Below are 26,926 nucleotides of genomic sequence, written 5' to 3'. Positions count from 1 at the left end.
CGGTAATAATGATGAAAATGATAATAATGATGGTTATCACAGAGTCATTCAGCTGGAACAGGCCTCTGAGATCATTGAGTCCAACCTACGACATCAGCTAGACCATGGCACAGAGGGTTAGGTCCACTCTTTCCTTAAACACCTCATAGGAATCCATCATCAACTCCATCTCGCTGGGCAGCCCATTCCAGCATCGAATCACCCTTCCGGTGAGGAAACTCCTTCCGAAGTACAACCTAAGTTCCCACGCGCGGCTTAAGACCTCGTCTCATCTGCGAGGTGGGAGCAGAGGCGGGCCCCGCACCGACAGGCTCCCCAGGCCCATTTCTCCACATTAAACACCCGCGGCTCCCATGGCCGCCCCACACGGGCTGCCCGCCTTCACAGCGCCCCCTGCCGGCCGCTCCGTCCCCCCGGGCCGCGCGCGGCTCCCGGCGCCGGTGCCGGGCGGGGGCGGGGGGGCGGTGCCTCCGCGCCGCCGGAAGTGACGCGCGGGCCGGCGGGGCGGGCGGCGCGCGGGGGATGCGCGAGCGGCGGCGGCGGATCGCGAGCGGGGCTGCGGCGGCGGGCGGGGGCGGCCGCCGCCATCGGCACTGTCACCATGCTGAGCCGCAGCTCCTTCACCAGCCTGGTGGTGGGCGTGTTCGCCCTGTACGTGGCGCACACCTGCTGGGTCATGTACGGCATCGTCTACACGCGGCCCTGCCCGGCGGCGGCGGACGGCGCGGCCGGGGGATGCGTCTGGCCCTACTTGGCTCGGAGGCCCAAGCTTCAGGTGAGCGCGGCGGGCACGGCCCGCGGGCCCTCGGTACACCGAGTCCCCTCGGTACACCGAGTCCCCTCGGTACACCGAGTCCCCTCGGTACACCGAGTCACCTCGGTACACCGAGTCCCCTCGGTACACCGAGTCCCCTCGGTACACCGAGTCCCCTCGGTACACCGAGTCACCTCGGTACACCGAGTCACCTCGGCACCGCCCCTGACCCCGTCCCTGCCTCCTCCCGGTACTGCCGGCCTTGGGGAGAGCTCCCTTGGGTAGGGCTCGGGGTCGTGGTTTTTATTGATTTCGTATGTCTGCTGTCACACACGTACTGCTTAGAGCAGCGTTGCGGAAGAAATGCTGGGCCTGTCTAGTCTCTGTTTAGACGGAGAAGTCTTCATTAATTCATATGAATACCTGAGGATGCGTGCCAGGGGGATGGTGCCAGACTTCTAAGTGCTGCCTGGCGGCAGGATGAGGAGTAATGGCCATAAACTGAAACACAAGAACTCCCACTTCGCTGTGAGGAAGAACTTCATTATGTTGAGGGTTGCGGAGCACTGGAGCAGACTGCCCAGGGAGATGGTGGAATCTCCCCGTCCGGAGACGTTCCAAACCCCTCTAAACGCGTTCCTGTGTTACCTGCTCTAGGTCACCCTGCCTTGGCAGGGGCGTCGGACAAGGTGACCTCTAGAGGTCCTTTCCAGCCCTGACAGAGACCCTTTCCTTTACTGACAGTGTCTCTGGTTCTGTGAAATGGCTCCACTTCTTCAACTTCCAGAATAGGTCATCCCATTAAACTGTACAATACATTAAACTGTATTTAGTGGCTGTGTTTCTGCCAGCAAAAGGAGCTGACTTTTTTTTTTTCTTTCCTTGTTTATACAGCCTTTCTGTAACTGGGGGAATTAGTGAAACTGAAAGACAGACCTGGACTCTAAACATAGAAATGCATAAATTTATTTCCATACTCTTAATTTCTCTGTGCTGTGTTTTGGTTTCAGTTAAGTGTGTACACTACCACACGGTCAAGCATTGGTGCTGAGAGCAATATAGATCTCGTTTTGAATGTGGAGGATTTTGATATCGAGTCCAAATTTGAAAGGTAAGGATCTGGACTGGTAGTATCCAAGATATCAGAGTTCTTTGTTGAATTCTGAAGTGCTCATCCTTACTAGGAGTTACATGGATGGAAGTATGTATGAAGCCAAGGTAGATTTCACTATTGGTTAGCTTGGATCAGCGTGCTCTTCTCAGCCATATAGGCAAACGTTTTGTAGAACCGTGCCTTACTTATAACAGTAAAAATTACTTTTCATTGAGAAAATCTGAAGACAATTGTGTTTGGAAATGCTTCATACTTGCCTCTAATCACATAGGTAGGACACTGGCTGCATGCTTTGTTTTGTTCTTAATTGCTGTGGCATTAGACCTGGAACAGGCCTTAGATGTCAAATCATATTCTCCTTTCTTGTGTTTTAGCAACATGCTCTTCCATAACTATTTCTCTGCTAAAAATCACATAAGAAAACCTTATTTTAACCTTCTTTTCCAAGAGTCTAGGGTTTGGGGATCTTCTCAAGGGATATTGGTGCCAAGACTGTGCCCTTAGATAAATTTTTTAGTAGAAAAAATATGCACTCTGCATATGCCTCTGAACAATAAAAATTACTGGAACTACTTGTTTTGTTCTTCAGATTTGCTATGTAACTTTTTGTTTGTTTGTTTAAAATAATTGCCCCATTCTTGACTCTCTTATCACAGTCTCCAAGGTTATTTCACTCCCTTCATTTTCTGTGACTAAAGAACTTGTTGGTTACAGTTTCAGTCATATTGAACTTCATCTCTGACAGACCTTATAAGAATTGTTTTACTGACAGGGTCTGCTAAGCTATTGAAAGTATTCAGAGCAGAATAAGCTGAGGAAGACTACAGGAATAGAGGAGGCATTATGCAAGGGCACAAGTAGGATGATTTCTTGGCTAGTACAAGGGGAGTGACTTCATGGTTTGGGGCTTCAGTTTAGAGTTCTGTGCTTGGCATGACATAGCCGAGAAGATATTTTATTAATGTAAAGTGCATGGCAAAACTTTGTGATTTTCTTTTTTAAATTGTACCATGTATGTGATCTGTGATGCATCTTCAGTACATGAAGACTGGTTTTTTACAAGTGCTGTCATAATTTTGGCCCTGTGACCTATCAGTAGAGGAAAGCAACAAAAGAATTGATGATGCAGTCCTAGGGCAATAAAGTAGGGAGTGGACAGACGTTAAACTATCTTAATATAATAGTAAATCTTTGGAAATGCATATATTGTGATGCAAATAAAAATTACCCCATCCAGCTATGGAAAATGTTAGCCAGAAGTATTTGTGTCTAGTAATAGCTAAATATTTCAGCATGTGCTATGTCATCTCATAATATATTTATTTTGTATTTTAGGACAGTGAATGTCTCTGTACCAAAGAAAACCCGAAATAATGGCACATTATATGCATTTGTATTTCTTCACCATGCTGGCATTTTGCCTTGGCATGATGGCAAGCAGGTGCATATAGTAAGCCCTCTGACCACGTACATGGTCCCCAAACCAGAGGAGATTAATTTGCTCACTGGTGAATCAGCCACACAGGTAGGTGTGTGTTCCATCTATGGAAGAACATCTGCAAAATAAGTAATTTATTTTACAGACATTTCTGGTGTTAGTATCTGCTGTGCTTGCATTGTTAAACTAAGAATGATACAACAGAAAAAAAAAAAAAGTCAAAGTCCTCTTCTTAATTATCTTGCTAATAGCACACCACTTAGCAGAGCAGAGGTAGAGCTCTTTAAAATGCTGGCTAGTTATTTAAACAGTTCCCTAGCTAACAATAATTGCTTCAAGGATTCATTGCTTTTGGTAGAAATTACTCTGTAACAGCATGGCGCTGCTTTCTATAGTGAATTGAATTCATATGAAATAATATGCTTTGCTGTTGTAAGGTAGCAGAATAAGATATGAAGACAAACAGATAATGTTTGGTTGATCGTACTTTTTACTGTTTTGAAGTAATATCTGATTATCGTATAGTTCTGATTTCAAAGTGATTTCTTCTTACTAGTGTCCACAATCCCAAGGTATAAAGGTTAATTCATGAACAAAGCTGTGAATGGACACTGAAGTTTTTCAGTGTCAGATTGTGGTGGGCCTTTAAATTCCATTCTGTTATATTTGAGCAAAATACTCGATCTGGTCAAAATTAATGTAAATAGTTTCTTAGCGGGCTTCTGGTTTATGATATAGTTAATGACTCCCTGGATTCTTTGAGTTAGATTATTACCTTGTTCAAAAATGTGTGTTGATTAGCAGTATGTATTTTTATTCTTTTTTTTAAGCAAATTGAAGCAGAAAAACAGACCAATGCCCTGGATGAGCCGGTCTCTCACTGGAGGTCAAGACTAACCTTAAATGTCATGGTGGAAGATTTTGTGTTTGATGGGTCATCGCTCCCTGCTGATGTTCACCGTTACATGAAAATGTAAGTTGATGACTTAATTTTGTCAGATATGTTATTTATAAACTTATGTCACATTTCTTCAAAAGTCTTCCTTGACCTTCTTCAGTATTTTATGTTTAAATGGGCACCTAGAGACAAGAGCAGATGCTCTTAATGCTTGCATTTTGGTAGTGACAAATTGCTGCTAAGATACTATGTACTAGGAAGCCTCATTGGAGATACCTGGTTCCTGGGCAGCTCAGAGTTTACAATACTTTTTCTATGTGGAGTTGACATAGTAAGGCAAAGCAGAACTACAAATACACAGGTAAAATGCTATAACAGGCCTCAAACCTGTTTGTTCTCCAATTGTCCTCCTGGCCTTCAGAGCAATTCCCATCCTTTGACTCTTTCCAGTTTTCCTTCATCTGCAAGTTACCTGTCCAAACTGGAAGTGCTGAAGAGGTACAGCTGATCTCCTAGGATATCTTTTTTTCTCCCTTTATGATTCCCTTTATTTTATTTTGACAGTGTGACAATGTTATGTCATTTTCCTCAAGAAAACACTAACAAACAGGGATGGGTTTTTGGGCCTCTAGGTGCAGGCAGTAGCTTCTGCTCGCAGCTTGCTTCAATTGCTTCCAGTATCAAGTATATAAGTAATGCTGTATAGGCTTGTGCTGCTGTATGTTGATGCCTTTCTTCATAAGTACCCTCTTCAATCCAGAAGTAGTTGGTTAACCAGCAGACCTCAGGGTTCTGGGACAGCTTTCCAGCCAGAATAGATAGACCCATAACAAGAAGGAGTTGTTGGACTTGGGTTGGTGGATGAGGAAGTTTTTTCTGGTTGATTGGCATCAGTGCTGTTTTGTTACGGCATTAGACAGGAAAAGAGTTTGCACATGAAAAAACTGCTGCAATTTCACTAACAATAGTTTTAATCATAGTTATTACATAAAAATCTAAATCACTTCAGTTAAATAACCAAGCACTATTTCTGAACCTCAGTTTCTGTGACCTTTTGTGTGTTACTATTGCACATTGTGTGTTTAGTATGCAGTCTTTCTTAGCATGCAACAGCTTTAATCAACAACTAAAGTTCAGCTTTCAGGCTTTAAAAATATCCATGATGCAACTCCATAAATTTTTGCAAAGAGCATCACAGTGTAGATAACTGCCTTTCTAGTGAAGACTTTAGGAATTTGTCTCTGTTAGGGTAGTGGGCTAAATACTTTTCCAAGGTGCTGACAAAGCAACTGCATGTAGATCATAATTTGCTAAACAACTTTACAGTAACCAATTTGATAGAGGGCTTGAAGGCTAGGAAGTTTTTATTGGATTCGTGCAGGTTGGTGAAGTAGTATAGCAATCCAAATGAGAGATTCTATGGATGGCAGAGAAGATTTCTGCTCCTTGTACAGTCCCTGTAGTAGTATCCTTCTCATTTGTGCATCTGCCATCACATTCATGGTTCCATGTGGGTGAAAGCATGAGACTGATGTCCTGCCAGGCAGAGATGAATGTGGGAGATGGTGGAGGGGTGTCATGTCTCAGTAGAAGGGGGTATTTGAGACAAAGGATACAAATATATGGCAGTAAACTTCAGCATGTTTCTCTTCCACAGACTTTTACATTTCCCTTGGTCATGCAAAAGCTTCAGTATAATCACAACCAATTTCATTTGTATTTTTATTTCTTTATTCTGTCTTTCTGCAGAAGAATGAAAACAAATATGAATTTTTCAATACCTGTGTCTTTTAATGAAAGATTGATTCTAGACTAGTGGCTAATTTCTTGCTATGTGTTAAAAGAAAATGTGCCAGAAAAGATGGTGGGAAATTTCCACATGGGTAGATTTGAAAGTGATGAATGAGTGCATTTTTATACTTTGAATAAAAGTAGTTTTCTTTTTAGATCACTACAGTTATAAAATCCATGTTTAAACATCCTAGGGTTCAGCTGGGGAAGACAGTGCATTACCTTCCAATATTATTTATTGATCAGCTAAGCAACAGAGTGAAAGATTTGATGGTGAGTAATAGAATACCTTTAATTACATTTAACAGGTTTAACAATAATCTTAAATGTTGTTTAAATTAAGATTTTCTCATAGGTTGTTGTAATGAAGAAGTATAAATACACAAAAGGACTCAGTGACCATTTAACTTAATGTGACCTAATGTGGTAATTGCAAAAGCTGGGTATGGGTTTTGAGACTTCTCTCTGGCAGAAGTATCTGTCAGTCACTGTCTTCTATTCCATCAAAGATGTTTGAATTCCATTGCTTCTAGCTTTTAGGTGGATTTGGAGGACATCACTGTAGCAGCAGTAGTGGCTGGACCAGTCTCTTCAGTAGTTTGATTCCTTATTATGATGTGTTAGCATTCCAGAGTAGATTCTCATGCCTGTTAGGCATATTGACAATATCCACAGCTGATGGTGGAGGTACATTGAGATAAGTCAGTAGCTATTCTCTTATGTCCTCAAAATTCAAATGTGGGTAAGTTTCTTGATGCTGCTGTCTGTCACGTTAGACTAACTTGAGCACCTGAAAGTTTGGTGTCACCATACATCCAATGATTTTGTGCATTCAAATAAATCAGTACTTTGAAACTTCAGTGATGGAATTACAGGAGGATGAAGCTGGATGAGATTTCTGGAGATTGCTAGTCCATTGTCTCTTCTCAGAGTAGGATCTTGTGGAGTGAGTTTTTCAAGACCTTTTCCGGTTCAGATTTAGTTATATCCAAGGATGGAGAGGCCCCAGCCTATATGGGCAACCTGCTTTAGTATTTAGTTACTCTAGCAGTTAAAAAAATAAATAAATAAAAAATATAATTTTCTGTATTCAGTTTTTGCCCAACTCTTCTCTTCTAGGAAATCATGCAGTTTCTTTGCTACAGGTTGCACATGGCAGTCCCATTATCTAAATCATATTGCTCTTACCAGCTCTTAGTTAAGCCTTGCAGTTCTTTTCAGTTGCACTGGCTTGAATTTGGGAGTGTCTCAAAACTGTTAAATGAGCATGTCTGAATTATGCATCTTCTAGTTGGAAGCCTTTGTAGATTCAGACTTCCCATAAACCTTCAAAATGGTCTCTCCAATTCATTACTTTAGCTCAGACAAAGGGTTTTATTTCTTGGTGTTCAGGAGAATCTTTACAAATTTGTGTCCCACCCCAGATTTGTACAGCAAAGTAAACTCCTGAGCATTTGTTACAAGTCTTGACAGCAGATTGTTTTTTCCTGTATTTTTTTAGATACATATTTGTAATGTTTGTATTAGTGGTCATTGTCTTTTGTTTTAAATTTTATCACAGCTCATCCAGTCCAATTCATTCATGTGAAATTACTTTTAACTGGTCAAGTCATATACCCTGTTTGCAAATAAATTCCCATGTTACTAATGACCTTCCTGCAGTTGTCATGCATGCCACAGTTAATGTTTAACTCACTGCCTTAGAAAGTCATTAAAGATGTTGGGAAGTGCTACGAAGACTATTCCACTAAAACCTGCGACCTTCCCCTTCACACTGGCTTATGTGATGTCTCAGTAGTGATTGGCCAAACTGCTCTCAAGCCCTGCAGAAAGAGTGGTCTTGAAGTAAGCATTCTGTGAGAGACTAAGTGGTAAGTGAAGAGCAGGAAAGAATAAGGAGAGAAGGTGGTACAGCTTTTGTGGAGCCAGGTTAATATTTTACTGTAAACAGGGGCACAGACAGTATCCATTTTCTATGCCTGACCTAAAAGCATGGAGCTGAAGATGCATTTTTCCAGCTTGTGCTGGGCTGTATAGATTGTCAGCTGACTCATTTTCTTCAAGATGTAGGTCTTCTGTGGTGAGTACTGCAGTCTAGAGATTGTGTTCCTCATGTTCTTACATGTGCTTAAATGCTGAGGTTTTGGGATTGCACAGAATTTAATAAGGAGATAATTTTAAAATTCATACTACTGAACTTATATGCCGTGTTTGCACACTGTTTTGTAGTATTGATTAAGTAGAGTGCTAGAAGTAATGATGCTATACTGCAGGAGTTGGTTGTATTGCAGGGATTTGGTCATTTCTAGCTTTCAAAGACCTAGCAACCATCACACTCACATTGCAATTGTGAGGCATCCACCTGCGGGTTTTAAGCTGTTTGTTAAGAAAGAATTCATTCTTCTAATTTTACCTTTATTTTAGTTTGCTTTTGGTGTTGGAGAATTCCCATCTCTGTCTTCTATTGCAATCCAATTTCCTCCCTACAGTACCTCTAATTCCTCCATAGTAATTCTTTGTCTGTGAAGAGTGCATTTGCCACATGCTGCTTACCCAGGCATTTGCAAAATTTTTGTTTTTTGTCCATCCTTCACAGATAAAATTTCTTTTCTCTTTCTGCCGTAAATGTTAACACTGTCTTTGGTAGACTGAGAAACTGAAATGAGACTGATTGAATTACAGGAATCCTTTGAAAAGGAGAAGCAGTCTGGAAGCTGTTTATATAGTTTTTGGTAAATGGCTGTAGAATCTTACCAGTGTTCTGTACAGTCAGCTGTAACCACACTTGATTTTTGTTCTATTCAGTTCAGAGATCCCTGACACTGTTCTAGTTTCTCAAGCTTTTCTTTCTGCTGTATTCATAAAACTTTCTCAGCTTCTGTTCTCCCTCATGTACCTACATGTTCTGCCCCTGTCTGAAAAGCTTACAGGGTCTTGGGAATGCGGTGAAATTGAGATTTGTTTGTACTCAGTGTGGGAAAGAGTGAATGGGAGAATGAACATAGCCCTCAGTTCACATCTGAGTGGTAGGTGGGGAGCCTAAAACCATGTTCAGTGTTACAAGAATCAGAAGAAGCCCATTCACCTCAGTTACGTGTCAGCTAACTGATTACTGTAGAAACAGATGCAGTGTAGAGTAGCAGGTCTGAGATGGGAATTATGATTGGGAGTAATTAGGAGCCTGGAGCAACAGATACTGAACATGAGTACTTGAGATTGGCAAGCACTCATTGTGCTGTCATCCTGAGCTATCCTTGGAAATGTAAAACAGACTGCCTGAACTTGTTCTGAGGTATCTGCTGAGTATTCTACCATCTTAGAGGACAAGGGGGGTTTTGTGGTTTCTTTTAAACCTATTTGAGAGATGTCATGCAGAAGGAGCTGAGGCAATTTAAGACTTTTTTTCCCAGCTTAAGTAACATGTAGATGATAAAATAGCAGAGATTTATTTTGTAGGATGCACAAAGAAAGTTTTTGTGAAACCCCAGATCCTAAAGTTATCTCACTTAGCTTTAGCTGTGGTGTTTTCATGAGTGTTAGCTAGTGGCATCATCTTGCTTCCTCACTCCTTCAATATCTCTGAAAATCAGCCTCAATGAAGTAAATTTCTGACTGTGACCTTTGGGATACAATTTGTTTGTTGGTTGGGTTTTTTGGGGTTTTTGTATAATATTCTAGTTTAGGTAATCTTAGCATATACATTCAGAGAAGAACTGTCAAAAGAGTTATCTTAAGCACACGTTTCCCACTTCATGCTGCTATCTCAGAGCCATTTGTATACAGGAACAGTGAGGTTGCTGTAGAAACTTGAACAGAATAAACTGCTAATTTAACATTTCCTGGAAAAAAATGAAAAGACTTCTAGCATGATATAGAAGTCTAAGATCTTACTCCTTTTAAAAAACAAACTGAGTTCAAAAAATTGTGTGATTACATTATAGTGTGATGCAATCACTTTCTTTATTTAAAAAAAAAATGAATGGAAATACTTATTGCCATTTTTCTGCTATTAAAAAATGAAACATCTTTTTGAAATGCAGGTTATAAATCGTTCAACAACAGAGCTACCTCTTACAGTGTCGTATGACAAAATATCTCTTGGAAAACTCCGATTTTGGATCCACATGCAGGATGCTGTGTACTCCCTCCAGCAATTTGGTATGCTTACCTTTAATGACTGCAGGCCAAGAAACCACAACCAACCCCTTAATTTGTTTCTTTTATGCACATAGATGACACTTTTTTTTTTCTTGATAGCTGGTGAAGTGATTTAATGCTACAAATCTTGTGTTGATTCACGTTAAGCTAAAGATAAAAATATATGTTGACATGTGGTAGGGAACAAGAGTACAGAGGTGAATTAACCATTTTAAAAATTTATTTTATGTGCATAGTATTCTGTAAAAGCATTGGAGGACATAATCAAGAAGAGCATTTTCGCCACGGGTTTCCCTTATCATCCATGGAATAGAAAGTTGGATCAGTGGTACATAGGCTTTGATATAAGGTATACACAGCTGCTCACTGTAGCCATAGATCTGCAGTGAAAGATAAGCAGGCCATACTGAGTAAAATCCAACTGCTTCTCCTTAGCTCAGGCTAATCTATATTAAAGCTAGAAGTATGTCTGCTGAACATAACTGTCATGAAAGAGTCAAGTAATTGTTTGTTCAGTTTGTGTGGAGCATTTGTCCACCATCACCTCTCCACAATTTTTTGTGAGCCTCCTCAGAATTGAAATTTTCATATTCCATGCCTCAGTTGTCGTGTGGTAGACACAGATATCAAGACCTCTCATCCTGAGAGTACCTTCTCTGCCTGGTAAAAAAGCCTATGTAAGATGCTACTTGTTCCCCCCAAGTATGTAGATAGTGAAACATAAGGGTTGAAATTTTCCTATTGGAGTAATTCCTGGAGAAGTCAGATTAGTAGCAAAACTCCAAAATCACTTGAGAATGGCCAGGTTCTTGCTGTGATGGCAAAGTAAGTTGGTGCTGAACTCAAGCACTATTGCCATAAATGCAGCATTTGTATTTTCTAAGAACTGTGGACTTCAGTCATAGTGTTGCATCTATGGCCATGTTTCTCACTGACTTTTGTTGTCCTTTACTGTGTAGTCCTTTCCTTAATTTTCAGCTTTTGATATGAAGCTTACTCTTTCTGTGTATCAAGCTACACAGTTGTAAGTTCAGAGATCAGTTTGTAAAACCTTTTTTAAAGGTTTTACAGTTCAGAGGGCAGTTTGCAAAACCTTATTTTGACTTCCTGCTCAGGCCAAAATGATTTAAGGTGTCTTCCCATTTGTCAGGTAGTCAGCTTAGATTGTAATTACAGAATATGTTAAAGGCATGTTACAAACCACATTGTAATTATAAAAGTTAAGGGCTTGTAACTGATGGGTTTTGGTTTTGGGGCAAGCTAAATAACTTGCCAGAATATAGGTGGATTAGGATTTTACCAGAAAAGCTTTCATCGTATTTTGGATTTATGATTCTTTAACAAAACTTGTGCAGGTGACATAAGAGTCCGTTCATACTAGACTTGAGCATAACAGCAATGCTACTTCTTGCACAGTGACTTGTTGTTTTTCGTAGGGTTTTCAGAAAAGGATGCAGATGAAGTAAAAGGAATTTTTGTTGATACGAACTTGTACTTTCTGGCTTTGACATTCTTTGTGGCAGCATTCCATGTAAGTGTTTTTAGTTTTTAGGAAATACATAATATGAAAAAAAAGGTGGGGAGGTGTGTCTGACTTTCTGGTGTTTCATTTATTAAGAATTATTCTTGAAAATAGTAATTTCAGTAGAGCAGCAGAGGCATTATCTGGTACAAAAGTCAGCTATATTTCCAATCCAGAGGTAATAGAAGAACCTCAAATAAGGCAGAAATTTGAGCTAATGATACAGAAATTACCAGTCTTGACTGAAATATAAAGCATTACCTTCATTATCACTTTTTTACATTGTAGTTGAACCAAAGCCCCTAGAATTCATATGCCTGTCAACATTGGTTTAAATTTTGTTGACTTCTCACAAGATTGATCACTCCATTGGCATAGCTGGGGCATCTGTAGTGGGGTTTCAGTCTCTGACTTCTAATCCCTGGAGAAATTTAGATCAGCTGATACAGATTGCTTCTAAAAGTGTTCTGTAGTGTGGAGCACTCACGGTTATTTTTTTTTGTTGTTTGTCCCTTTCTTAGCATTGGCTTAAATCTGAATCTTGATTTTAATGAACAACTTTTTTTAGACACTGGGAGCATTTTTGTAATCTACAGTTACAGTCAACACAGTTCCCATGCTCTGGGAGAGATAAGAGCTTGCCTGGAATGTTATGTTTCTTTATACTTGCATACAGTTAACTTGTTTGGAAAGCCTTAGACTTTATATTAATAAATATAATACATTACATATTAATAATGACATTATATAATAATGACATACATATTAATTTAATTTTTCCACTCTGTTTATCAGGTTGCAAGGTATCTGTAGACTGGGAGAAGCTTTTCTGATACATTTTTCTTTTGTGTGTCATTTCCCCAAATAATTAAAAAAAAAAAGCCTCCCATAAAGAAACAAACAAACCTCACAAAAACACCTGAAAATTTCCTCATTAAAATCCACTGACCCAAAATTTTTTGATTTTTTTAAGACACTGAAGGCTTAAAGGAAATACCAAAACTATATTGAATGACAATATTGAAGAAAATAAAAAAGCTTCCTACAAGTAAATTAAATTCTAAAATGTCTTGAAAGTTTAGGTCAGCTCAGTGACAAAATACAGAGGAAACCTGGCTTTCTGTATTGTAGGATTTTTTTTCTAAAGTTTTGATATTATCCAAATGTAAAATGACTGTCAATCCAATACAGAGGATTTTTAGTTTAATTTACTATGCTTTTCCCTGGTTGCTTAAGGTGTGTGGTTCCTCACGGTCCTCATTCTTCACCCTCTATGATGAATTACCCTGTATTGGGTCTCTGATTTTCTTTACAGGAGACTTGTTTGGTAGTGTTTGAAATTCATCCTGTCATTTTGCACTGCTTTTAGAGCCTGGGCTTCTACAAAAACTTTTCTTTTTAGTTTTTTATTTGTGAGTCTTAATTTTCATTTCTGAATCTTCTAAAATGGTTTTTTTTTAATACCATTGTTAACATTTTCAGTCTCTAATGAGTGTATGTTTCAAGCAAATGAGTATGTTTCTTCCTGTTTGCAGCTTCTCTTTGATTTCCTTGCATTTAAAAATGACATCAGTTTCTGGAAGAAAAAGAGGAGCATGATTGGGATGTCTACAAAAGCAGGTATGGATAGAATGCAAAGTGTTGCCTATGTGCTGTCTATTTTATGGTGTGTGTTTTCAGTCTTGCTCTAAGTTGACACTCTGTAGGTCTCAGAGATAGCAAAATGGTTTGCGTACAAAGAAGAGATGGCTAACAGTCTACAAAGATGGTTCTAACTTTGTTGGTTCTGTGCTCATCACTTGAGTCTAAGCACTTGTGTCACCACTGAGGTTTGACTGGCTTGGAATTGGGAAATAGATTAATATTGAGTCAGTTACCATGTTTTCCTTGCCGAAGGAACAGAGAACTACTCTGAGAAAAGAAGACCAGAAAAACTTCTGTGGGTGGAGAGAATGTGCTTTCATGAGTAATGCTGTTCTGCAAGTCCCTTGTATTCCTTGTAGATAGCTACAGGTTCCAAGATACTTGTGGGTGGAAAGTGCTGTATTGTAATGCTCTTGCTTGATTTGGGCTTTGATGTAAACAGAAGCAATAGCGGTTCCTGGGGTGGGGGGAGGGGGAGAGCATGGGAGGATTGACTTGATTTGTGTATAGGAAAGATGAGAGAAACATAGTGATCTGACATCCTGCCAGGCCTTCCTAGAAACAGATGAAGGTTTTTCCAATTGCTTTTTCCCAATTTTGATTATGAAACAAAATTGTAAACCTGGAGTCACTTGACCTCTGAGACGATCCCTAATTCTATCATATTTACAGAAGGATTAAAACACGTAAGGAATATCAATACCATGGGAGGGAAAAAAGGCATTCTAGTTTATGATGAACAACATATTTTTATCACGTGGAGAATCCATTTATCATTTTTATGAGTACATTTGTTTTTTTTAAAGCAGTTGTACTGCTGTTAGCATGTGAATGCCAGAAAGTTTGTAAAAATTCAAAACGGTACATGGAATTTCAGAAAGAGTCAATTGCCAGTTTCAAATTTCAGTAAAGTCAAATTTAAAAGACTTAACATTTACAAACAATAAATGAGTTTCAAGTACTGACATTATATTATCTCACAGCCTTTCAGCTTCCTGGAGACAAGAATCATGAATGTAGTTCCTAATTGTATTCACATATTGCTGAATTGCTTCAGTACAGAAGTCTTCATTAAATGTTCCAATTTTCTTTCATCTCCTGTGATAAGGATTGCATAAAATGTTCTTGTTCCCTATTTGGCCAGAGATTACTGGCTGTTTCTAGGACTACTAGATATATCAAGATGTACATAAAAGAAATTCATAGTTAAATTGTGTAAGACAGAATTGCACCAAACAGACCATCACTCTTCTGTCATCTCAGCTGTTCATTTAAATATTAATAAGCCTTCCATTTTCATCTTTTCTGTCTAGTGCTTTGGCGGTGCTTTAGTACTGTGGTAATATTTCTTTTCCTTTGGGATGAACAAACAAGTTTATTGGTACTGATCCCAGCAGGCGTTGGTGCGGTGATTGAGGTGAGTTCTTAAAGCTGCAGCACCAGATACCAGTATTTGCAGCAACACCCATAGTTCATAGTAGAAAAATAAATGCTAAACTAGTTACTGGAAAACTACTGGAGCTTGCATGTCCTTGGCTTTCAGTGACAGAGGAGATGGTGTCCCTTGATCAAATAACTAAACTGGAAGTATCAGTTTGTTCTGGGGTGATCCAGCTGATACTGTAGTAACCAAACACAGGGTGATGCTGAGGTTCCAGCTATCACATCATCCAATAGTCCTCACTCCTGGCCAAGCCAATATAACCATGTCAACAAGCCTGCATGGAAGCATTGTCAAAAAGCAGGCTGTGTGCCCACAGACAGTGCCATGACTGAGGTGACTTGGGAAGGAGGAAAAGGAGGAGACTGCTGCCTGTGTGCATGATTCCAAAAGTTCGCATCTAGTCAGTGGGTTGCAGGTAACACAACTGTCTCAAAGTGACAGCAATCATACGGACAGTACATCTCAGAGGAATTTTTCTGCTAGGAAGAACTTTTTCACAGCTTAGACTTAACTCACGTTTCTCATGCAGTACTAATAGTGCCATTGATTCTGTAAGAAATAATTTTTTCACTCCTATCAAAGATAACAGTAAAGGATCATCTTTACGATATTCCCCTTTTTTTGTCTGGAATATATGGTGAGTGAGGAGAGAATATTGGTGTATCTAAAGTTAAATGAACATTGTCCACAAAAAAAAATCTTCAGGGAGTGCAGCTCTCCTGGGCAGTTGCATTGCCTAAGTTGTCAAATCTGTGTAGCAATGTGGATACATGAGTAAATTTTAAAGTGAACTTAAACTTTTGGTTTACATTAGGGTCAGACTGGTACAGCTGTACAGTAAGTAATCAAAAATAATTCAGCAGATTCACTGATTTTTGCTTGTAATCCACTACTGAAAAGTAATGACCATGTAAGTGCCAATTTAATCACTGTTAGGAGTTCTGAGGCACCTTCATCGAAGGCACATAAAAACTTGTTTGGCAGGTGACTACTGGAATTTTCTAAATGCCTGAACGGGGGTGCATGTTGGTGCTAACCCCACCTAGGTACTGCCATTCAGATATCCTGGAATGACTACATTACTTCACTTAAATTACATCATCTGGTAAAGAGACTTAATACATTGTACTTGTTTGATGACATGGCATTTGGTTTGTGTAGACACAGGCAGTGTGTGCTGCAATCAGGCTGCTACTGCTTTATGCAGTGGATGGTTAAAACAGGTATTCTGGAATCTTGATTTTAATTATATGAATCCTTTGTAAGATGCTCCTTTGTGTAATAATCTTTTATGTGCATTTTTTGGTTTTGCTAATCACAGCTCTGGAAAGTGAAGAAGGCCTTGAAAATGACAATCAGGTGGCAAGGTTTGAGACCCAAATTTCAGGTATAGTAGACATTGCCCTGTTAATGATTACACTCTTAAGTCATCCATCTGTTTCCAGGTTACTGTACATCTTGACTTGTAGTGAAATGAAGAAATTTTTTTAAATTATAAAACTTACCTGTCTACATCTCTCTATGAATAGCTTCATCCAATAGCAGGATGAGCATTTTCAAACCTGTCTCTTTCTCTGAGTTCTTTAGAAGCAGCAACTATTTGTATGTATTTATGGTGCAAGAAACTTCAGAACTTCTCTGTCAGCCCTGCTAAATCTTTATAGGTGGGGTGGGACTGTGCTGAGGCCAGGCACTCTTAAGTGCCATCATGTTTTGAAATAAGAAGCTGGCTTTTTCATGAACCTGTAGGTGTAACTTCTCAGTTGTGGAACTAACAGAAGATGTGGCATGTTCTGGGGACAGTAGACTCTTAGATGATTCTTCTGGGTGAAATGAAGTGCTGAGATTGCAAAGTGCAGTCTGCACTGAAAGTTTTTCTTGCTGGTAGAAGAAACAGTTGTCTAAGATTCAGTGTTTCTTCACAAGAAGTGCTGGGGTTTTGTGCTGCTTAAAGTCTATGTGTCTAGAGTGACTGGTGGCTCACCTGGTGGCTCTGCTTGTTCCTGTGTCAAGGAACTGTGTTGAAGCAGGCAGAATTTGTAGACCTACAGAGATAATCCATGACGTCTTCATGGTTATGGCTTTTCATAAATGCTTTCTTTATCTGACAAATTTCTAGCTACTTGACTTGGTTTTTGCATTGTGAATTCTGCTGTCTTAACAGCTTTTCTCTAAGCAAAGAAGTCTTGGAAGTTTGGTATAAAATATGAGGTTAAAGGATAATCTTTTTGCCTACCCTATATTTAGTAGGCTGCACAGGACAAATATATGACTCTGCTATAAAGAAGCTTTTAAAAGCTTTGATACCTGCTTAATGTGGGGAGTTGGACAGGAAAAGGCTTTCCCCTTGTGTTCTGATGTGATTATGGTTTTCATGTGTGTTGCAGTTTGGTGCATACAACGACTCTGAAAAGAAAACCGAGGAATATGATGCCCAGGTAAGAGGGAATCCTGTGACTTGCAGTCTACAAAGTCTGTATATGTCACGTGTTAATTGACTTGTTTTGCTATTTTTGTCTACAGTGTATTTTCCACATCCTCACAGTTGTCAAGTGGGTCATCATTGTGTAGATGATCAGATAGTGAAGATTCATTCTGATAATTTATGAATGGAAACAATGAAATAGTTCTTTTGTTTGTTGAATCTGGTTAAGGCATTGCTCTGAGAAGCATTACCACTCACAAATTTGAAAGCTGATATTTGTACTTATTATTTTTACAGAAGGAAAGTTCACATGGTTCCTGATTTTTGAAAGAAGTTGAGCATAGGTGACAACATTGGTGTTAAGTAGGGAGTTACTTTTAGAGACTGATCTTTGCGCTGTCTCTTGGTGCAATGCTCTGAGGTGATTGCTTGTCTGTACTGGACTTTGGAATTTTCACCACCACCACTAGGAAGTGGAAGCATAGTAGAAATAGCAGACATTTGGGAATAGGAAAAGATTTTCAGGAAAAAATTTATGTTGCTATCTTCTTCTTTTCATGGCTATTTAATGCCATGAAAAATCTGTTCATATAGAATCTAGTGAACTAACAAACTATTTTCCTTGTCCATTAGGCTATGAAATACTTGTCGTACTTGCTCTATCCACTGTGTATTGGAGGGGCAGGTTACTCCTTGCTGAATGTCAAATACAAAAGGTACTGTAACTCTATAAATTAATCTTATATGGAATTGAAACTTTCCCCATTTTTTCTACATGGTTATGGAAATTGGTTGTTAGCTTGATGCATAGGCCAGGAACTGGAAATTTCCTTGTCCTTTCTATCTAAAGCTGAAGAGTATAGATGTTTTTTTAACATCCTGTAACAATAGGCTGTTGTATTTCACAAGTTACCTGATAGTTACTTTAGCATAGAATTCAGTAGCTTGCATACAAGTCAATCAGAAGAGAAGGAAGAAAGCTGCCCTTGATGTTCAGAGGGCCAGTTGGTGATAGGAGAGATGAATGGAATTCAGTGGCTGAACTTGTCCAATAGCAAAAAGAAGCAAAAACATTCACAAAATTATTTACTTTGAACAACAGTCTTCTCTCTTTCTAGATATGATAGCTATGATGGCAAGCAAGCAAAAGCATTTTTTAGAAAGGGCTCTTTATTCCTTTAGGGCCATGAACTTCCTGCAACATAGTAATACTTCAGCAAGAGCTGAACATTCAATATTTCATGAGCAAATGAAACCTTTGTCACCTTTCACTCAAAATAGCTGGTTCATTTTATGTTGGAGAGATGCAAGAAGTGCAAACTTTGTTGTAGGAAAATCCTGCAAACATAAGCATGGTAAGGCCATGTAGGCATTTTTTAATAGTCGTTAGGCCCAGATGGGATGGGAGAAAACAAGCAGTAGTAGCTTTTCCTAGTCTTATTTTAAGCTGTTGTTGCATAATGAAATGTAACACTCATACTAGAAACTGGGGCAATTTCTGCGCTATTAGGAAAGCATTTTTTTCAGAAAGTTCTTGTCTTAGTAAGCAGCTAACAAATATGCAGCATTTTAAAATTCTGCTTTTCTGACAAAATTCTTGAATTAGTTTAGTATTTCAAAGTACTATATTTTAGATATTTTATGAGCTGCAGCTTAAGGAAGTGAAAGCAATTCATACAATAGAATTATTGCCATTGTTAAATCAGTAAGGAAATGTGTCAGAACAAATAATCTTAGCAGTGGATTATCCTGTAATCTTGGAGGCGTTTTCTGATTCATTCTTTATATGCCTGTGGATTACTGAAATGCTGCTATAACTGTAATGTTACTCTTCATGTATCAGTAACACAGCAATGCAAGTTTAATTTTAAATGATGTAACCAGACCATGACAGTTATTAGCTGTTCTCAGGATTGCAAGCACAACTGTGGGATTCTGTCATTGTCTGTAGCCCTACCATTATTTTGTCAGGATTGTGCTCCATTGAACATCTGGGAAGGTTATTAGATGTAAGGAGGGAAAAATCTAGATTCTTTGTATTTACTTTTTTTTTTACATACTTACTGTTGTGGTTTGCACTGAATGGTACTTGTTTGAAATTTGGTGACTCCTTACTGTGCCATATGAAGTGACTCTTTAATATTTAGAATACAGTGTTATCTTTGTAGGCTTTAATACAGTCAGGGTTCAGTGCACAGTATTACATGCACAGTGCACGTATCTCATGTCAGTTATCTGATTATTAACACAGATGTCTTAAAATGGTCTGTAAAAATATAAAAACAGGTGATAAGCCTCTCAAAACTTTTTGCATGGACTGATAAGTATCATTTGCTTAAACTACCTTCTCTGGAGCCCCTCCTAATCCAAGGAAGATGTGAGGTATTTAGTTCTTGCATGGAGTAATTTATAACACAGCTATTTCTTGGAGTAGTCATGTGGTGTACAGTGGTGTATAGATGTGGTATAATTTTGGCTGAAGAGAAATATAACTGTACTCTCTTTGTTTGTAGCTGGTACTCCTGGTTGATTAACAGCTTTGTCAATGGTGAGTCCCTTCTGTTCCCTTTTCTATACATGTTTATTCAGATGAAGGCCAGGACTCAAAAGTAGAATATTAACTGCTGTCATTTGGATCAGTGTAATACAAATCAATAACTTAGTACTAAATTATCACAGTGATTGAAAAAGGGAGAAGAATCAACCCAAAGTGAACAAAAGAATTAGATGCATCTTCACTCTTAGAAAAAAATTGGTGAAAATTACTAATTATGGAAGTACAGTTGTATGATTAACATCTGTGCATTTGTTTGTTTTCCAAATTTCATCTTCAGGAGTGTATGCTTTTGGATTCCTGTTTATGCTGCCCCAACTATTTGTAAACTACAAGGTAAGATTCAAAAGTGATGAAAGTCTACTTTTCTAGTCTCCCAGACTTTATTACAATTTGATATTTCTTATTTCTAGATGAAATCTGTTGCACACTTACCATGGAAGGCTTTCACATACAAAGTAAGTAAAGCTCTAATTTAAAGTTGGGTGCATTTTCATTTTGAAAATTATTTTCTGTAACAAAGAGCCTAATAAAAAACAGCTTAAGGATGGCAGTACTTTTTTGTTTTAACAACTAAACTTGTTTGCAACTGTTCTTAAAATAAAGAAACACACTGATTTTTATTTTTCATAATGACTTCCATGTGATGAGAATACTTGCATCCTAGTTTTTATGATAATACTGCTTTTTGTACTGTCAGCTCTCTTGCATAAGTACAGGTGTTGGTCCTGCAGAGAAATTTATCAGTCTTAGTTAAATGTGTTACTTTAAGAAGGTGTCAATGCATCACTGGCGAGGGATAGTTCTCAAGAAATATTTAGGAATGCTAAAAGACCTTTTACTGGCAGGTTCCAGGAGCTACTAGAGGCTGAAGTAGTGTATACACTGTTCTGTGCCAGGGTGGTAATTGTGAGCTTCTGGGCAAATGTGAGGGGTGTTGTTCCATGGGGGAAGGAGGGGCTGCACTGTGGTGTCCCCACTGCCTAGACTGCCCTGGTAAGGCAGTGCAGTGCTGCAGCCAAGCTCAATAGCAGACCTTGGAGGGGGAGGTGAGTTTATTTAAAACCAAATCAGCTCACTAACCCTTTGATAGCTGTTTATCCACAAGCACTCACTCATGTGTCCCAAGTGGTTTGTATAGTATTCAAACACCAAGATGATAGACCCAAGTATCACAGTCAGCTATCATATGTGCTGATGTGGATAACAAGGGACACCCGCTGTTCAGTAACCACATCTCCTATGTTCTCCCTCAGTTAGAAACTATACTAGTTTTGTTCTTGTACCCCTAAAGACCTGATAGTGTTTTGACTATCATTTCCCACCAATACTGTGTACTGTATTTGTACTGTGCTTTGCTTTCCTGACCTTTGTGTCCTGAGAAACCGTGGGTGGATGTGTTGGGATCATCAAGGCCCTGATGTCATCACCATGTACCCTTTTTACTTGTGCTTCCACTCATAAATGCTTTCATTTTTCCTTTGTGCTGATATTTTAAAATTCCCCAGAACATCTGTACTTTAAAATAACAGTGTTAAAAATTGCTCAAGAAATGATGTCCAGTTCGGAACAGAAGATGTGGGACAAAAGGACTAAAACATACACATCTAAAGAGATTACAAAGGCTTTTCCATTTCTATGAGCCTATAGCAATTGTCCAACTTTCTGCTGCCTTCCTGTTTTTAAGGAAACAGGGCGCATGTAGGAAAACTGATTTAAATGTAGCTGCTAGCAGAATAGCAACTGAGCAGTTGCTGTGGAAATAGAGACAAAAGTAACAGTTGCAGTTTGATGTGAAATAGAGACAAAAATAACAATAAACACAGTATTTCAGGCATATACTAGGCAAATCAGCATGTTTCTTAAGAGGGAGCAAAAGGTATATTAATTAAGTATTTCACAATTTTACTTCACCAAAGAAAACTGAGCAGAGACATCAGCAGTTAAATAAACAACAGCGGGAGGTTATTTAAGCAAGTAACTTTTAAATCAGTACAGCCTTGCTCTTGGATGCCTTTTCTTACAGAGCATTTATGGTTCCTGTTTAGATGCCATAGGCTACCCACAACAAAGGCGCGTGTGTGTGGAGAAAGAAGTCTATTTTTGTTTTCAATTATGTTTAATTTAGAGAGCTTTGGAGGGAGTATTTTACTTTTTTAATGAATATTTAGAGTTTCTTGCTCTCATGTTCACTTGAAGCGGAAAGAAATGTCTGAGGGCTCACTTGTGACCATTGTTCTAGAGAGCTTTGTTGGGTTTTTTCCTTAATTTGAGCTCTGACTTTCTAGATTCTGTGGGTTTTATGTTTTATTGTTAATAAAGAGTACCTTCAAGTGCGGTAATCTCAAAAGAAAATTATCCAGTCTAAACACTATTGAATGGGCTGCCTTGGTGCATTCACTTGCAGTACCTTATAGAGACTCTGTGCCTGAAAGATGGAGCATTTAGCTTTTTCTTTCCATTGTCATTGTAGGATCACTCACTTGGGTGTTGACTTGGAAAGGCTCTTTTCCAGCTTGCCAAGGTTTTTATGTTTGCTCCATGACAAACCCTTGCACAGGCTTGAGAATTGCCAGCTGTATTCCTCACTCACTTCAGACTGATGCATTTGTTTTGACCTGACAGAAAGAGCTCTCCTGTTGTAACTAATCAGAACTCTCTCCTGTCCAACACCCCCGTTTTCTGCTGATATTCTCTTCCATTATATAAGCATTGGTTCATTGCGTAGAGTGAGTTTTGTGCTTACATCTCTTGCCCCCTTCTTATGGTGTGGATTAGCATTCAGCCTGCTAAACTGAAAGGAGCCATGCTACTGACTCAGTTTGTTAACCTAACAGTGACTATTCTTTGCTGGGTTTGTTTCCTGATGTTTTCAGTGAGTTGAAACAGTTTCTTGCAACCCGAGTATTAGAGCTGGTGCACTGTAGCCAAGAGCCAGATCCAGAGGAGCTGCCTTTTGGTTAAATTACTTTTCATTATTGCTGCAGAAATAGAGCAAATATATCTAGTTGATTGGAAATGATGTAGAAAATTAGCCATCCCTTATTCAAGACATAGTTACTTCCAGGAAAACACTGAAAATATTTTAAAGTCTTTCCAAGGCTATTAAGTTAATCTTCTTAAAAGCAATAAATTAACAAATTTTTACACAAATTTCTACAGAAAACGAAAGTGAAGTGACATTTTGTACATCTTGTCATTTGAGTAATGAACAAACAAAAGTCTGGGGGTTTTTCCAGTTCCTTTGAAGTTTTCTCTGAAATTGAGTCTCTGTTTTTCCCCTCCTATGACAATACTCTTACAGTCCTACTTCCTTTTTACTTGTAACTTCTGGGCTGTAGTAGACAGTATGGTCTTCATTAAAAGAAGGCATTTTAAAGTTTGCCTTAATTAGTTTTGCAGCATAACCTTTAAGTGTTGTTAGAAATATGGAGGAAGTCAGTGTTCTTATGAACAATTTAGGAAGCTTCTAACTTTGCATGACTGATGACTTCCTTTCTTCACAGCCAACTGAAGTATTCTTTTTTTTAATTTGTAGGCATTCAACACCTTTATTGATGATATATTTGCTTTTATCATCACTATGCCAACATCTCATAGGCTGGCATGCTTTAGAGATGATGTTGTGTTCCTGGTCTATCTCTACCAAAGATGGTATGACTTCCTTTAATATTTGTTACAGTTTTTACAATGCTATAGATGGTTGCAGTCTTGTTGTTATAAAGAGCTATAGGTTGGGATAGACTTGGAGCAGAAGTTTTATACTATAGTAATGTATAGTATAGTATGGTCTGGATAATGTTAGTTATGTATATGCCTAGTGAAGGGAATGGTGAGCAGGGCACCATAAAGGATCACTATAAAGGAGATCTCAATACAAATAAGAGGAACAAAAATATGTTCCTGTAACTGACAGTAATTCTGGACATGATACAGAGTAGTAAAAAAATTTCTCTTCTCACAGTACTCGGAATTTGTGTCAGTTACCCCTTTTCTCTCCCCACAACATCCTTCTTTTTACCAGATTTCGAAGTCACAAGTCCTCCCACTCCCCCCAAAAAAAAAAAACAAAAGAAAAACCAAACAAAAACTACAAAAATACATTTAAAAGAAAAAAACAACAACAACAACAACAACAACAAAAAAACCAAAAAAAAACAACAAAAAAAAAATCAAATGTAAGACATAAATACCTGAAGTTAGGGAAATGAGAGAAATTCCTAAGCTTGTATTCACCTTAGCAGTTCTGGGCTTCTAACCCTTGCGGAGGGCCACATCTCCATATGCTCCGTGTCTGAGGCATGTTCTACAAGGTGCTCTGCAAGGCAGTAGTGAAGGATGTTGTCTGATAGGGGACTGCCCTGCTTGGCCTTTTTATTTAGCTGGTTTGCAAAAACAAGTTATCGGGTTCTCTTGTAAGTTGAGTTCCTGTTGAGTTTCAGATTCTTTGAGTAACTAAAAACAGGGAAGAAAGCTATATGCACTACTTATGAAATACTGTTCATAGTAAAGTTACAGAAAGCATATTTTTGATCCCAAGAATAAGCATTTTTGTTTATTGTTATTTTTGTAGAAATTAAGTGGTCAGCAGCTTCAGATAGGGGCTGGGCAGTGGTTTCAAGATTGAGAGGTGTCCTGCATTGCTTGAGAAAAGACTCCAGTGAAGCTTTAAGGGAGCTAATATATCTCTTCAGAGGTTATGAGACATTTGGTTGAGTCATATTGTGAAAAAGCTGATACATCTGTACAAATGTTTAAAGATGTTGGGTTTTGCCACAAATGGGAATAGAGAATACGATGACAAAGAAAATAACTTTTAAAATTAAGCATCACAGAACTACTTAATTCCTTCAGATAGAGGCTGTAATGTAACTAAAGATTTGTTTCTTTCTGTCAGGCTTTATCCTGTGGATAAGAGCAGAGTAAATGAGTATGGAGAATCTTATGAAGAAAAGTTAAAAAAAAAAGCTCATAGTGAATAAGAACTGAAGAAGATTCTGACCCCTGGACTCTTCCTCACTTTGTGTATTACCTTGTCTTAAGGAAGGAAAAACTTATTTAATAAGAGTATTTTTAAAGCTTATGACAGAACTACATGGACAATGCATCTTCTATATTGCCAAAATCTAGTTTTGATACCCTCCTCTTTCAAGACCGCTTCCATCCCCACAAAGTCTACAGTCTGCCAGATGACATTACATAAACTTCCTGCATTTCAGCTTCTCTTCAGTGAAAACCTAAGCATCCTGACCATTGTAATTAAGATCCAAATATGTGTTTTTAAGACAACTCACAAACTGAAACTGTGGTGCCTGTGCCACTAGGCTATGAAAACTGAGAAAACAAGACACTGTGTTACAGCAGAATCATGGATTATTGCCAAACTGGGGGCTGTCAAAAATAAAAGGTATAATACTGGATTATATTCTTCTTAAAAATCATTCTCATTTGATAATGGAGATAATGGAAATTGTAGAAATTGTGAATTCCTCACTACAAAAATATATTGTTGGAAATATAGGATAAGGTACATGGAGTTGTTAAACTTCAAATTCTGCCACGTTCTTGGACTACAATATGGCAGTGTTTCAGTTTTCTTAGAGTGAAGCTGTGAAAAAACTGTAACATTATTTATTTCAATATTTATGCAAGTTTATAGAAATCCTTCTGCATTGTTGACAAACCTGATTTCTTGGATTAGCAGGTATTGATGTAATGCAAATCATTGTTACTTGCCAGGAAATTCTCCTAATGTTTCTTAAATTCTTCATCATTTGGTACCACGGTGACCTACTAGGCCAATTCTGTCATGTTTCAAAGAGAATAATTCCTTAGTCTTTTCTGCTCTCCCTCCCTGCCCCATCCTGTTTTTTAATGAAACACACATCATTCAAATGGAATTGTTTTGCTCAAGTACAGGTTCAACAAACTACACTGATACAGAGAAAAAAAAAAAAAAGCCTGGTAAAGAACAAGTCATACCTTTCAATTTATAATCTGTATTCCATGAGAATTAAATTCATTAGGGGAGGTATTTTGATCTGCTTCTTTCAAATTTGTAAAAAAGAATCAGGTTGAATTATTATACCAAAATCCAAATTCCACAGATATATCTAGAAACCACTTACAAAAATGGTTAGGAAAATTTTAAATTTAAAATCTTTGAAGATTTTTAAAAGCAAGTTTCTTATTAACAGTAAGGGAAATACAGAGTGCATTCCGTTCAGCAGCAAATAAACTAAAATTTAAAAAATCCAAAAGGCAGAATTCGAGTTTCCAATTCTAGTTTTGCTTTGGTCAGTAAATTTACAAATAAACCATAATGATTCTTAAGTGTATTAAATTGCATGCTGTTTGTGGAAGGCTGTTTAACCTCAATTTGTGGTGAATTGGAAATATTCATACAGGTCAGCTCCTATGGTCTGTAACTACTTTGTGAAGTGGATTTTATCCAGTTCTGGTACTGCAAAGTCTGAATGTATAAATATCTGGGTCCTAAATAGATAATGAAGTTTGCCTGCCTGTGTTTTGCTACAGACTGCAGTCTTTCTTGTACTGAAGTCCTCCTTACACACTGCTGGCAATGGAAAGGAGTCTTGAAGTGAATATTTATCTCCTGTTAGTGTTAAAGTCTCTTTATGCTGTTAATTGTAACTACAGATTGTTGACTTTAGCATTAAACACACCTAAATAAGTCTATGCAAAACTGGGGCTGCATTTGCTGTATCTTGTACCTGTTTTGAATTTGTTTGGAATGAGCTCTTTACTGTTAAGCAAATTAATATTTCACATTAAGTAAATCGTGTGTGAAAAATTTTCCTGATATAAAGAATGCATATAGCACGTTCCCTTTTTGTGCCATTTTAAAGCAACCAAGTCATTGATTCTTCTAGAGTGGCTTCTCAAAGTCCAGAATACCATATTTGGTATTCAGAATACCATATTTCTGATGTTTCATTGCTCGTTTTTGTACACAGTTGTTGGAAAATTTCTCTTGCACCTTTACATACTGTGAGTTTCCTGGTCTTCTGTCTTGCATTTCTTGACACTGACCTTATGATAACCTATACAATAGTCATAAAGCTTATAAAATTAGAACATTAAGTCTTTAAAATGATCAAGACTTTCCTGTTCAAGTCATTTTTTTTATGCATTCCATTTCCAAATAAAAGACTTGTCATACA

General features: G+C 38.3%; 1 protein-coding gene across 2 annotated transcripts; it reads left to right on the top strand.

Moving 5' to 3' along the window:
* The first annotated feature begins 513 nt into the window (after positions 1–513).
* Positions 514–26,926, top strand: CLPTM1L (CLPTM1 like). Of its 2 annotated transcripts, XM_021528731.4 has the most exons (17): positions 514–775; positions 1,765–1,865; positions 3,204–3,393; positions 4,137–4,279; positions 6,190–6,268; positions 10,036–10,153; positions 11,590–11,684; positions 13,211–13,295; positions 14,633–14,736; positions 16,085–16,150; positions 17,151–17,201; positions 17,822–17,904; positions 19,702–19,736; positions 20,023–20,078; positions 20,156–20,200; positions 23,281–23,396; positions 24,640–26,926. In XM_021528731.4, the coding sequence occupies exons 1-17, from the start codon at positions 602–604 to the stop codon at positions 24,722–24,724; spliced, it is 1,626 nt and encodes a 541-aa protein (XP_021384406.2). In that variant the 5' UTR covers positions 514–601; the 3' UTR covers positions 24,725–26,926. The 2 variants fall into 2 exon arrangements, with proteins under 2 accessions (XP_021384406.2, XP_085427912.1); XM_085571786.1 differs by lacking the exon at positions 23,281–23,396.

This window comes from Lonchura striata, chromosome 2 (genome assembly GCF_050655825.1).
Source record: "Lonchura striata isolate lonStrDom1 chromosome 2, ASM5065582v1, whole genome shotgun sequence".
Classification (NCBI taxonomy): domain Eukaryota; kingdom Metazoa; phylum Chordata; class Aves; order Passeriformes; family Estrildidae; genus Lonchura; species Lonchura striata.
Note: the sequence above shows the minus strand (reverse complement) of the source record. Positions and strands in the feature narration are given on the sequence as shown.

What these genes read in the sequence shown, in the direction of transcription:
- CLPTM1L (XM_021528731.4), top strand. Translation starts at nt 602, where the DNA reads ATGCTGAGCCGCAGCTCCTTCACCAGCCTGGTGGTGGGCGTGTTCGCC. An exon ending in TGGGATGTCTACAAAAGCAG is followed by an intron (nt 13,296 to 14,632) that starts GTATGGATAGAA and finishes TTTTCTGTCTAG; the next exon opens with TGCTTTGGCGGTGCTTTAGT. An exon ending in AACTATTTGTAAACTACAAG is followed by an intron (nt 20,079 to 20,155) that starts GTAAGATTCAAA and finishes TCTTATTTCTAG; the next exon opens with ATGAAATCTGTTGCACACTT.